Source organism: Dermacentor variabilis, chromosome 4 (genome assembly GCF_050947875.1).
Source record: "Dermacentor variabilis isolate Ectoservices chromosome 4, ASM5094787v1, whole genome shotgun sequence".
Taxonomy (NCBI): Eukaryota; Metazoa; Arthropoda; class Arachnida; order Ixodida; family Ixodidae; genus Dermacentor; species Dermacentor variabilis.
The window spans coordinates 30,096,417-30,110,116 of NC_134571.1; the positions used below are offsets into that span (position 1 = coordinate 30,096,417).

The 13,700-nt window shown below is 48.1% G+C and overlaps 1 protein-coding gene across 4 annotated transcripts in view; it reads left to right on the forward strand.

Moving 5' to 3' along the window:
- Positions 1 to 13,537, forward strand: part of LOC142578859 (uncharacterized) — a 131,637-nt gene extending 118,100 nt beyond the window's left edge. For 3 of the 4 annotated variants that reach the window (XM_075688495.1, XM_075688497.1, XM_075688496.1), the window contains one exon: positions 6,447 to 13,537. In XM_075688495.1, coding sequence (XP_075544610.1) covers positions 6,447 to 6,801 — 355 coding nt within the window. In that variant the 3' untranslated portion in view covers positions 6,802 to 13,537. The remainder of the gene's footprint in view (positions 1 to 6,446) is intronic. The other variant, XR_012827328.1, reaches the window with a different exon arrangement.
- The last annotated feature ends 163 nt before the right edge of the window (positions 13,538 to 13,700 follow it).

Consider the following 13,700-nt stretch of genomic DNA (forward strand, 5'->3'; position numbering starts at 1 on the left):
CTCTTGTCAAACAAGACAATGTTGCTCCTTAGTAGTGCCAGAAAAACACTGCTGCCTGAAGGAAGTTAACGGCGCACGAACGCTGCAACGTGCTTTTACTGACGCGCCATATCCTCCACTCTTGAAGAGAATATAGAACCTAACGCATCGCGCTCACGACAACTGCCGTGAGCGTGGCATGCACAGTGGCGTGAAGAGCCGACGACAGTGGGGCACCTCTATCGCCTACCCCCCCCCCCCCCACCTCCTTCTTTCTAAAGCGTCTCGTCTAAAGACCCTTTCAATTAGGAGCTGCTCTTAATCACAACGCACGTGCCACGGTGGCGTGCACAGCCCAGGGAACCTAATCTCCGAAGCGGCCGCAGGATCCCGACGGCCCGCTTATACGGCGCCACGCGACAGCTGCAGTTGCGTGCAATGGCGGTCTTCAAGCGGACACAGAAATGAGCGAGATAAAGCAGTCCCACCCCTTCGAAGGCATTGAAGAACCGCGCTTCGATTGGGTGACTTAAGCACCTTGTGCTGCGACTTGTGCAGCTTTATGCAGCTTGTTAGGAGTGCTCGCTTCATTGTGAGCAAGTATAAATTATTGTTGATTAGAACCATCTTGCAACTGCATCTTGCAAAGCACGAACGCTTCTTTGTGGCATAGTACATCCTGCTCATTGCAAATAATAACAGCACTGTCATTCCTAATATCATTTCTAAAGCTTATGGGGTCAATAATCGCCAAGCGGCGTGATTCTACCTATGCAGGGCAAGTATGACCACTGTAACCGCGAAGATAAGAAGGAATATTCCAAACACTTCGACTTAGATTTAGCAGTTCCTCTGGTCAGAAGTCTCAGGTGTCCTTTGCTGCAGAAAGTCAGTGGTGCGTAGTGCACACCACAGTCATGAAGCAGGTTGAAGCTCGGCAGCAACAGCCGATGTTTACACGGTTTTTGTTCTGAAGCAGTAACGCCGCCTTTTTGCTTCGCGTCTGCAACTACAAACTGAAGTTACCGCCGCAACTTAAATTAAGGACCAAATCGCACGTTAAAACCAGCGAACATCCCGAACAAAAACGATAAACGCTACTGTTTCGAAGAGCAACACGACGGACCGGATCGTTGGCTCAGTCCGCAGGCGAGCGTGACGTGAATGAGCGTGGACAAATCGCTCCGATAACAGCTCGTCTGCGGCGTCGTTGTGTGCGGCGTGGTTCGCCGGCATTTAACCAGGTCACGTTCGTGGGTAGGAGTGCCTGCGCCCTCGTATTACTTCACAAAATCTGACTGCACTTGGCTCGACCGTCGTTGTCAATGCCGTAGCGTACGTGTCGAACTTGAGAACATCCCCTGCGCCGTGACCAGCTGAACATGTCTAGCTCTAGACTTGACAGGAAAAAATGTTTGACCCACAGTGCCCCTTCTGGATCGTGGCTTGGACACCAAGGATCGAATTCAGAAAGCTTCCCTCCGTAAGAACGTCTGTTTACCACCGGCGACCAGCCGTCTCCACCAGCAGTACGTCCACTACAACGATTGACCATCGCCTGTTTATTTTTTCTTCCTTTCTTTTTTAACGCTGCAGTGTAAGAACTAAGTTGAGGCTATGGCCCTGTGGCCAATTTCACGAAGCTTTTCGTTCGCAAGTGGTATTGGCCATTGGCCGGCCACCTTCGCTAATAGTGTGTGCAAGTTCACGACCGGCTGCTCGCACGGACAGTTCTAGCGTAAGGACTCTTTTTTTTTTTTTTTTTTAGTGTGTCTGAATACGGGCGCTCACTCGCGCACCTGTGCGGAGCTACTCTCGGCACAACCCCATGTGTTTAATAATAATAAAATTAATGCTTTATTGATCATTTGAGTATTATACAAGGCAAGAATCGGGCCTGCCAAAGCCGCAGTGGGCTTGAACGGCAGTGCCTGGCAGACAGCGACAGAGCCATCAGTAACACGTTATTAGTTTGCGGACAACAGTGAAACACACACACACACATGACAGCCTTCCCATCATGCATTAATGTGTTTAAGTGCCTTTCTGAGACCATATTTTGTATTCACGTCTCGTATGCTTGGACGTCTTGGTTTCTCGGACGTCTCACAATTGCAGCGCGCTCCTCCGCTAACACTGCGCGCAACTGAGCTTTTTCTTACGCCGTGCCCGCGCCTTTACTTCGCTGCCTTGCTGGGAAGCGGCGGGTTGCGGGGGAATCGCGTGCCTCGAGGTCCCGGCACGCTCGCCGGGGCGCCTGGCCGCAACCAGGGGCCCCGCTCGCTCATCCCCTCCGCTGCTGGCCGCCGCTGGCGCATTCAAACAGGTCTTCCCTCCCTTTTTTTCTTTCTCCGGCGGGCAAAATTATCGACCGTCTCGGGTTAAATATAGCGCGGCATCGGATTCGCCCCCCCTGTGCCTCCCCCCAGCCTTCCTCCTTTCTCCACCTCCAACCCGCGCCAGCACCGGTGCTCCACCTTAAGCAGGTGGCCGGCGACCACTTGTCCCATGGACTAATTCTCCGCCCCAACAGTCGGCGGCAGTACTGGGCGCCGGTTCGTCCCTGTCGGAAGCGGTGGGCTCCCGTCGGCTTACGCTCCCTTTACGAGGATCCTCGTCACGAGTGTCTGGCGCCGGAAATAATCGAATGGCGCCCGCAACGACCGCACATTGGGCCGTGTAAGGTAGACACAAAAGCCGATCAAGGAATTGGCGTCTTCCTTCCGTTCCTAAATCAGAGCAGTTGCCTTATTTTGCTGGACTGCGTTTTTGTTGGGTTTTACTTACGACGAAGTTGCTACATCACACGACAGCAAACGAAAAGGAAATAATTAACCAGCCACTTTTGTGCGCCTGAAAGTCACAAATGCTGTAGCTTCGCGGTTGAGTATCCTTCGACAAAAAAATATGCGGCTTCCGTTGTCACAGTCACGACCTGATTGTCGCGTGGCAGAGCTCGGACGGAACGCATATTCAAAATGTACGAGGCACACGGCTGGTTATATTTACGTGCAGGTTACAACACACCAGTTCACTCGCTAGTGCGAGTGAATTTAGTGTGTTATGTATACTCCGAAGCCCCTGCAATTTCAATTTATTTATTTTTATTTAAGTGCCTTGAAAGAAAATGGTGCCTTTAGGTGACGCTGTCTTCCCCTTTTCACACTGCAAAACAGAAAGAAAATCACGAAAAGGAATCCAAGAACACGCACATGTACAGTCCCGCGAGCACCGAGGCAGACACGAAAGCATGTGTCACATGTGTTGCGACTTCTTCCACGGAAAGAGGCAAAGTCATCATCATTTCATCTGCTCCTTGTTCTTGTGCAGTTCTTACATCTGGTCTTCACAGTTCCATACCTTTAGTAAAATCTTCATCGCACGTAGGTCACGAAAGTGCTCTTGAAATACCTCACGTCGACATGTCTTGGGAACCGTGTGAAGACTCGGTGCGAACCTTCCACCCTGTGCGAAACTGTGCTCTCTCTCTCCTCTCTCTCTCTTCATCCCCGACCTTCTTCCTCAGTTCAGGTTAGCAAACAAGAAATGCGTCTGGTTAACCTCCCTGTCTATCCTGTACGCTCTCTCTCTCTCTCTCTCTCTCTCTCTCTCTCTCTCTCTCTCTCTCTCTCTCTCTCTCTCTCTCTCTCTCTCTCTCTCATCGCACGTAGAAGGCGCACATATCGCACATACAAGGTACACCAGACTGCACAGACTAAACCCTGCGCTGCAATTCAGACCTCCGGCCGGACTACACCGACGCGAAGCGTCTCCTGTGCCGGTTGTGGCCGGGAGTTGCCTTCACGAAAGCTTATTCAGCACTAATTGGAATGGCTGATACCTGCATCTGATGTTTGCGGATGCGAGGAGAACATTGACCACTTATTGTGCCACTGTCCTCAATTTGATGCACAAAGGCAATCTTTGTCGAACACTTTGAGGAAACTACATGATCGTCCTCTGAGTGAACCGACAGTACTAGAACACTGTCCCCACCGATAATTGGCTCAGAAGGCAGTGAAGGCGCTTATGTGCTTTGTGAGAATGTCCGGTTCGTACGAGCGGCTTTGACTCAAGTACTGTCCGTGCACGTCTCTATACCAAGAACACAGTCACAGGTTATAACCCTCCCCCTCTCTCTATCTCTCTCTCCCTTCTCTCTGTTCTCCTTCTCCCTTCCGCCAGCGTAGGGAGCCAACTGGACTCTTGACTGGTTAACATCTCTGCCTTCCGTGTATCCCTCCCCTCTCTCTCTCTCTCTCTCTCTCTCTTCGCCAGAAATGTCTGTCTGGCTCGGTCGAGGCATATGGATAGCGGGAGGGACTTCTGTGTAGAGGTCCATCAGAACGTATCTACAGTTCCACGAGCATATAAACATGACACCACTGCTTAATGCACACAAATACGGAATTCCAGAGGCACAAAGTTGTGGCATCACTTAAGCACATATAGAAACTAAAGAAAGAGAGAGAACGCAAGGAGAGGAGATCCAGGAAGGTGAACCAAAAGAGCATATCGACAACATATCCTTGCGATGCCACGCCAATTCGGCCCACCCGACCACCCAGCGGCGCATGTGCATAGTATTGACATTATAAAAGAATGTGATTGCAGTTTCGAGAGAAATAATGACCACCGTTCAAGACAATAAATGAGTGTGCGTACCCTTTGTCACGATGACCACCCATCAAGACAATAAATGAGTTCGCTCCTTTATTCAAAATTAAATGTCACCTCCGTGTCCTGTGCTAAACAGCTTCGCTGGTAAACCACCTTCACAGAATGGAATGATTCATGATTTTTTTTTATTGTTCACTTAAACACTCTGTATATCTTGGCTGATTTTTTTACAAATTTCTGGGTGCGGCTTTTACATGTGTGTGGCCATTACACGAGTATGTACGATATATACCAACACATGACATGTGAAAACAAAAAATAAGTGCATCAAAACCAAGAAAGAGCCCATGTATCAAATAAAGATTCAATCTTCGTTGTCGGTCACCTTCAGTCACAGAAACCGTACGTTATAGCATTGCGCGCCGCAAGCAAGCTTTGCTTCTTCTTCTTCTCGGAAAGAAACCGAGGGCACAATTTGGCACACGTCTGTATAAATCTGCCTCCCGAAGATTGCTCCAAGAGTTCCGATTTCCGATTTATTCTTTAAATTTGCTATGATGCTCACACTCTCAAAGTCTGGATAGGTTGAAATGAAACGTTAGGCTCACTGGATGGCTGGCCTGTTTGCAGTTGTACATATATGTCCGATCAGCTAAGTATGCCTACTCTAACAACTTGAGCGCCTCATAAAATAATTAAATTCCGGGGTTTTACGTGCCAAAACCACGATATGCTTATGAGACACGCCGTAGTTGGAGACGCCGAATTAATTTTGACCACCTGGAGTTCCCTAACGTGCATCAAACGCTCGGTACACGGGTGCTTTTGCATTTTGCCTCCATCCAAATATGGCCGCCGCGGTCGGGATTTGATCCCGCGCCCTCGGGCATAGAAGCGCAGCGCCAAAGCCACTACGCCACCATGGCGGGTAGGAGCGTCCCATGAATGACGTAAATGTGCAGCCTTCCATTGGATTTCTACTTGGTCTATCTTGATAGCATTCTAGTTTTGAAAAGACATTTCAACAAGCGACCTCAAACCTACCACAGGTTTTTCTCTTTCTCCCTCTCTCTCTCACGTGTGCTGACTTTAACCTTAACTCGAAAAAGTACGGTCTCTTCCGCCGAAAGTGGTTACCTCGCGCACGTGACATTGACGGACGGAATCAAAATGGGGCCAGCGAAGAAAGGGTGCCTAAGGAATTGGCCTCGGCGGGGAAACCAGTGCTGTGTGACGTGTGTCTGGGGCTTTGTTCATACTGCCAGCAAACCACCAGTAATTTTGCTGACGAGGTTAAGCTTTTACAGGCACTACCTAACAGAATCAGAATTCCCGAGCGAACAGAGCACGCAGCTAGGGCATTTTGAATGACTAAAGAAGTTCAATAGTTCCCTTTTCGCCTGCCATCGTCTATACCCACTCGGCTTCTCAGTGAAGCTGTATCTCACCTAACTGGTCTTCCGCGATGTGAATGAAACCGACTCAGTCACTTGTGACTGGACGTTTATTTCCCCACTGCGTATACTTATCGTTTCCGCTGCAGTTATAATTTTTAAGCTTGTCCCATTATTTTTAAAGGCTAAGAACTCGGGCTAACTACGTCCACGTTTACCTCTGGATAAATATTAAGAAATTATGACAAAATATACGCAATGATTTCCGTCCAATTAAAAAATATACATTAAAGCCCGTCGTCACAAAGATTACCAAAACACTAAAGCGGCGGGTATACCTCTTACATTCGCGCATGGTCTCAGATCTTTTTTTATTCTTATTTCTTGAAATCAGTTTAGCCATTCGGTGACTCGATATTTAGTCTGCATTCTTCTTTCTTATTCTTCGCGCAGGCGACTTCGTTCCCCGATGGACGGCGCGAGTGGCTCCAACTGGATGGACATCGGCGACCACGAAGCGGGCGGTCCGTTCTCGTCGGCCGCGGTGACGGCGTCGGTGTCGGGCTCGTCGCTGTCGACCAGCTCGACGCCGTCACCGTACCTGTACCACGGCGGCCGCGTGCTCTACACCACGTCCACCCTGACACCCGAGGCGGCCCGGTCGCAGTACTACGCCGCTTACGACCCCATGACGGGGCTTCGCATCGCAGCCACCCTCGGTGCCATCATCACGCTCTTCACACTTTTCCTCATCTACAAGAGCAAGTGCCGGCCTGCCAAGCCCACGGAGCCCCAGGAAGGCGTCTAGCAGGCGATAACGGGAGAGGTGGAGGGAGGAGGTAGCCCATGTGGTCACCGCCCCACAGGCACACACCTGCAGAGTAATAACGCTCACGTACCGGGTCCCTTCAGAGTACTTCGCACCAATAAGCGCGGGTTACAGTCGACTGCACATTTTTCGTTTTAGAACGCCAAAAGTTCCCAAGAGTGAGTCGCACTTCACTACACCTAAGCCCGGTCAGCTCAATGAGCTCCTTAATGCATCACGAATGCACCACGGCTACGAATGAGCCTTGGTCACACCAGAACATTCTGGGAGGACCTGGCGAGTCTGGTACCTGCTATCTTACGCGGTAGAGCTACATGAAAAATCATGCTCTTTCTTGTTTCGATACAGAAGTAAGAGTTGGGTCTCACCTAACTCTTCTTCTTGATCGCGAGTTTTCCTGAACACGTAACCGAGACTTTTCTTTTTTATTCCTTTTGTTTAATGAACCTTACGCGAATAGTGGAGTCATCTGTGCCCTAAATAAATAGCCGACGTGCTAGATACGTCTTTCTTCATTTAATTTATCCTTTTGCTCGGCCTTACGAAACTCCCAGACATACGTTCATGCCTGTAGCGCGCTCGCAGTTTATAGACATCCAGGCGTGCCGCCCTGCATATTAGCACCATAACGTGTGCGAAAATTCTGCGGAGCATACGAAAGGTAAAATTATGCAAGTAGTTTTGTAACCAGGTACTGACTTGGACCTCTGAAGAGCGCAAGCTTCGGGTTCGGCTAATGTAAGATTCAGAAAGAAAGCTTATTTTCGCTCGCAAACTTATCTCTGCTAAGAGCAAAGAGCAGAAATCCTGCGGAGCTCCGCGCTCACCCAGCAAACAATGTGGTCAGTCTTTATAACTGGTGCCGAGCGCACGTGTTTAAGATTGGCAGCACTTTTTTTATTTCTTTTGTGTATCTCTTTACAAATGTTACTGTCATAAAGAAGGTCCTCATTTCATTGGCGTAGACGGACAACCTTTGATTCTTGCTGTTGTCAAGACACCATTTGTGCCACCTATTTGGCCACACATGACAGACCTGTGCATATTTCCAGCTGGTTCGCCGAACACTGAGACAGACTCCGCCTATGCGCCACTATCCGAATTACAAAATGTTGCCTCAACTAGAAGCTTAGCGTTGTTTTTAATTTATACGTCAAGCCAGATTTTGTTTGTGTGCCCACGTTCAAGCAGCGAATTTCGTGGAGGAAAAGTCGGAGGCGGTGACTAGACGCTACCAGTTTGGGACAAGGGTTCACAGTCCACGCGTGACGTGGAAAACCTATAATGTACTCGCAGCATAAGCAGACACTGGGTGCAGCGTACGCTGAATCGTGCGGTGATTATTTCAGTCTTACGCAATGTGCCACGGCCTCAAGGAGTGCTACTTTTCACAGCAGTTGCAATTGGCCGTCTAAGTTTTACGTACACGCACTCACAAAAGCTTTCCGAATAAGAAAGCTAGAACGAAATTCAAATACTACGCAGCTGACGCATGTATCCCGGATCTGTGGCATGCTTCACGAACTCGAGTCTGGCACATGTGCCGTGTACCTCTTGTCCTGGCTGTACGCTTAAGCTGTGAAACATTTAAGCCACTCCACAAGGTTTATGCATTGTGAACGCTCTTGTGGGCAGATTTGCACCTCTGGGCTATGGGTATCGAGCTCAAGCCATCATTGTAGCCAGTCTATACTATTTAAGGCGTGGCTTGAGTTTTTACATCACATGGCAGTTGCAGAATTGTCGTTGCCTGCATGTACAGTGCTCAACAGCCTGCATAATCTGCGTTATATTCTTTATTTGCATAGCAGGGGCGCTATAACGTGAAACTATTCCAAACATTTCTATTCCAATTCTGCAATCAGCCTTCCGCGATTGGTCAAAAACTTTTTGGGCCACCCCCACTTCAACTGTAGGTCACGCGACATCACGAAAACCGCGATAGCTCCCCATCTGATATGACGTGTACACTCTGATTATGCATGATTTGACCGAACAAAAGAAAAATAGTTATTTCTGATTCGAAGCCTTTTCGGCACTAGCCCTCGGCTATTGGTCAAAAGTTTTCGGGCAGCACCCACTTCACCTGCCTGTCACGAGACGTCACAAAACTGTAAAAACTCACCGCGTCAGAGTGACGTGTACGCGTCAAAGATGCATTAATATGCCGAACAAAACTGAATTTTCTTCTGAATAACCGCTGGATGCCCCGTTTCGAAAGGAATAAAAGATGGCTGCTGTCGATCGCTGATGCTAGCAACTCGCACCTGTGGGAGAGAATGGGTTTATTTGCGTATAATGAAACATTTTGCGTAGCCGTGTAACGTTTTCGAGCACTTTCGGAACGTTTACGACCGCGTTCTGCCAACTCTTCTTTGGTGAGGATCCGTTTTAGTGTCATTCTTAAGCTTCCGTTGCATGCCGCCGCGATTGTCGACCAGCCACCGCCAGCTAAGTAAGAGAAAGCGGACCAATCTCAGACGCCGGCACCACCCTCTTCATCCAGTTATTGATATTCAGTGCAGTGGCTCGGCCCCATCGAATCCCTCTCCACTTGAGCGTGCTCCTCGCCTCTTGCCATCCAATTAGATAAGACAAGCAAGTGTAGGCAATGTTATTCGTTTTTCAAGCAAACAAAAGTAACCTCCTATGAACGAGGAGAGCGTTTGATTGGTCTGCTTAGACAACCCTACGGGTGACCGCCCGATGCTTGCGTCAGCGGTTACGCAAATTTGACGTCAGGAAATTGGAATAGAAACATATTGGAATAGTTTTACGTTATAGGGCCCCAGTAGTCGTCGAAGATCGGAGCTTGTGTTAAAAGCTCGGCTGAATTCATCTAAGGGTCTTCAAGCTGTGCGAAGATTTGATGTGCCTATTGTCTACAGCTCTGGTCTTCTGTCTGCCATTTTTCAAACCAATGCGGCTCTGAATGGTTTGTCAAAACATAGCTGATGGTTCCTTTCACAAAGCCAGAGCGTCTAAAGCCTATGTGCTAAATAATTCTGAGCGAGTCTTCATGGATTATTTAGTGCAAACGAAAATGGGAATTAAATAAAACGAGTTTGTTCTCGTTGGTTGTTATTAGAAACTTTCAGGTATATACGTTGTTCAAAAACCGCGTGCGTGTATACCTGAACGAACGTAATAGAACCATCTGGTAAAGCACTTCTAAACTTTTTTCAAGGAGTCCTTTACACTTATAGTGTTCGTGTTCATCTTTTTGTTTCTTTCGATCGGTGAGGAATAGATCGCTGTGTTGCTGTCGGTGGAATTAATTAGGTTCTTCGGCACAATAGACTTTTGGTAGATTGCAGCTGCTGGATCTGAGATGTGCTCGTGATCAACAAACAGGAATCACCACAACGCTCATCCAGCATGAAGAAGCTTTTTGTTTTCTCACCCGAAGGTACAATTGAGCGATCTGGAAAGATGCTGCAGGGATCCGGTGGACCCACTTGATAAGATCGTTAAAGATCGCTTAGCAAAACAATATGTTCATTAATGCAAGCCGAACTTGCATTAATGTACTGTAATGCATCATGTACTCACTTTGTGCATAAGCACAATGTGAGTACGTAGTCTGTCGCACCCGTCAGACTCATTTACGTGCTCGTACGAACGCACAGGGGAACAATGCTGGAACCAGACTCATAAATCACTCGAGGAGAAATTTTTACTTAGAAAGCATTAACAGGCTTTACTGCGACAAGGTGTTGTCGGGAATCAGATGTCTTTGATGTTACTAAAAATAAGTAGAAAACATTTATTTGTGCCGATGCTTACAATGATCGACCATTCTGGTTTCGCTATCGGTCTAGGCCATGATGAAAAATAGATTTCTGACTTGCTGAACCTGCATTGGCGTGCCACGTTTTATGCCAACGCGCAGTTTACGTCGCTTGCTCACACTGGTACACGTAGAACATCTGAAATAGCGTACGTGCACATTGGTCCTCCAACCACGTGATAGACTTGGCGGCAAGAGTAGTAATTGCTGGTTGATGCGACAAACAGACAGCAACAGACGCGGTTCTTCAGCAGACATTATAGAGATTTAGACTAGGGGCCGCAAGCGCTGGGGGCCCCAAACGCTTGCGTGCCCCTAATCTATTGAACGTTGTAGCCGTTGAACTTGTCGATTTCGTCAATGAAGCTCAAGATCCACCTCTGCTGAGCCAAACGGGTTGCTCGCGCTGACAGCAATTCAATGACAGTTGCGCATCTGGATACGCCGCCGACTATTCTTTAACCGCTTAACTGTCCATGACGAGTAAGTTCATCGTGAACTTGCCACAAGTTTTTCACGTGTGCATAGCAAGTGCAGTTAATTGCAATTGTGATAAATAAATAATCCACAATGACTATTGCTATCGTGTTTTTAACAGGTATGTTAAAAATGCAAAAGACATTCCTGGGATCACACATTTTAGAAATAAATTAGTGCAAAATATGCAGGTTTATAAAAAATCTGCACTCCTAAAGAAAAGTCCAATTTGTCATGGCATGCAGTTAAGGGGCTAGCGCGAGCAGGCCTTTTACAAACTGAAATAGTACTCAGTGGCCGGCGTGGGCGCGTGTGCGACAAGGGTGCAAATCCAAAATACGTAAACTACTCACTTTCGTGACAACGTGATATAATGTGACCCACCGCGCAAAGCTCTGTGTGCTCATGTTTTCAGGCACGCTCAGGTGTACGCAAACCGGGCAACCACACTCGCGCACGCTCGCCGAGGGACCCGGTGCGAGGCGACGTGCTGCCCTCAAGCGCGGCCTGTTCCTTCCTCCCCGTGCCGCGTGACGTCAGAGGAACGCTCGTATGTGTGCGCGCGTGTGTGTGTGGCTGAGCGTGCTCTCCTCCGACTAAAAGTGTGTGATCGGTGTGCCACGTGTTTCAACGCACGCTCCCTGCATTCGCGATTGACGCGTGTGTGACCGCAATATTTGAGTGTATACGTGCTCGTCTGGACGAGTTGTTGTGCTGTTGTATACATACACGGCGTGGATGGCGACACTAGCAGACCGCGCCTTCTCAAAGCTCAGTTATTGGCTCGCTGAACCAAACGGTTCTTGTAACGTTGACTTCCGTGGCGATCAATTTACGGCTATATCACCCGCCGCGGTGGCTTAGCGGCTATGCTGTTGCGCAGCTAAGCACGAAGTCGCGGGATCAAATCGCGGCCGCGGCGGCCGCATTTCCGTGGTTCGAAATTCAAAAAAAAAAAAAAAGCGCCCGTGGTCCGTGCATTGGGCGCCCGTCATCCTCGACCTCGTAGTTAAGCCCAACACCGTAGCCACTAAGCAAACACCGCGGGTTAAGAATAATATAAAATGATATAAAAATAAAATTGTAAGTGCTTTAGGCAACAGATTACGCACATATGAAATGGCGAAGGCAAGCTGACTTTAAGATTTCGTGCCAGGCCTTAAGGAATTAATTAATGAAATTCTTCAAGAAAACGGTTTCTATGCATGCTTGTGTTAGCTGAATGATTTCGTAGCGTTGCCGTATTGGCAACAACTTTTTACTTGACCAATCCTGCATAGCCGGCGAGAAGAACTGGAATGGCGTTTCGTAAGTACACCGCGTGCTGTAAACGAGAAGCAAATTGCGCAGAAGAGAGCTTCGATAGCGAGCTTAATGAAACTGACAGTTTACTTACTCAAGAGCGTCATCTTGATCTGATCGTCAGTCGTTTCACAGATATGTATTCACAAAACGATTACTTTAGCGAAGGATTAATTACGCGCCGCATCGTTCTTACCAGGTCTGCATCCTCTCTAAACAGCTTTGTAAAGAACGCTCTGTGGACTAAGTTTCGTAACTGTATAATGCGAAAATGTTGTTTCTGTGTTGCCGAAACTCTTTTTGTCGCTGTGTGAAAACAAAATGCATGGCCAAGTGCGTTTTCTGTCTGTGGAAGTGAAAGACAGTTTGGCGCTCTTTTAAAATTTTCAAAAGAAAGAACAACACGCGGCTCAACTTCAGGATCAGTTAAAAGGCTGCAACAACAGCAGCATGCCCTCCTCGGGGAAAAATTCGTTTCAGTTTGGCACCAGACTCTCGTCGCACCCACGTACCCACAATGCACTGCGGTCCTAATATTATCGACTCGGCGTCCTTGGCTTGCCTCGCATCGAGACCTCAGTTCCTAAAGAGTAATGTCCGCGCGGCCGTCCAAGCAAGAAGGCAGGTCAGTGACGCGCTTGCATTAGTAATCACCAGAGCTGAGTAAAAGAAACTGCGCCAATCACGCAAGCCTACAGAGCGAACTGGCATACTTATCCTTTCTAGATTACTACCGCGTACGGCAACGGCGCCTGGTGTTTCTAACTTTCTTTTTGCGGCAAGGATGAAACGGGAGAAAGAGAACAGAGGGATGGTTCCGATTTTATTATGCAAAATGCTAGACCGCCATTATCCGTCTTCGTCGCCATTCCTTCCACTTACATATACATATAACACCGCGGAGTCCGTAGAGTCAGCAAGCGTCTGTGGCTCCCTGACTTATCGATCTTTGCTCGTGTAGCCGCAAGGAATAAAACAAGTGAAAAGAGCACGGGAAAACTAACGCATTTTCCGTGGCTTATCTTTTCGATCGAGCGCACACTTTTATATTTAGTTTTAGTTTTTGTGCTCCCCAATAACCGCCGACTCCTAGATTCAGTATTCCTCGTTATAAATCCATGTACTGCATGTTTTACAACACGTGCTCGAACACGAAAAAAAGTACAGCGAGAGGAGGCAGTGCCACGGAAAGCGTACTAAGTACGGTTCATCACTTAAAAGCGCCAATAACCTTCCGAGTCGTTTACGGCACGCAGGAATTTAATGGTCTCTCTCTCTCTCTCTCTCTCTCTCTCTCTCTCTCTCTCTC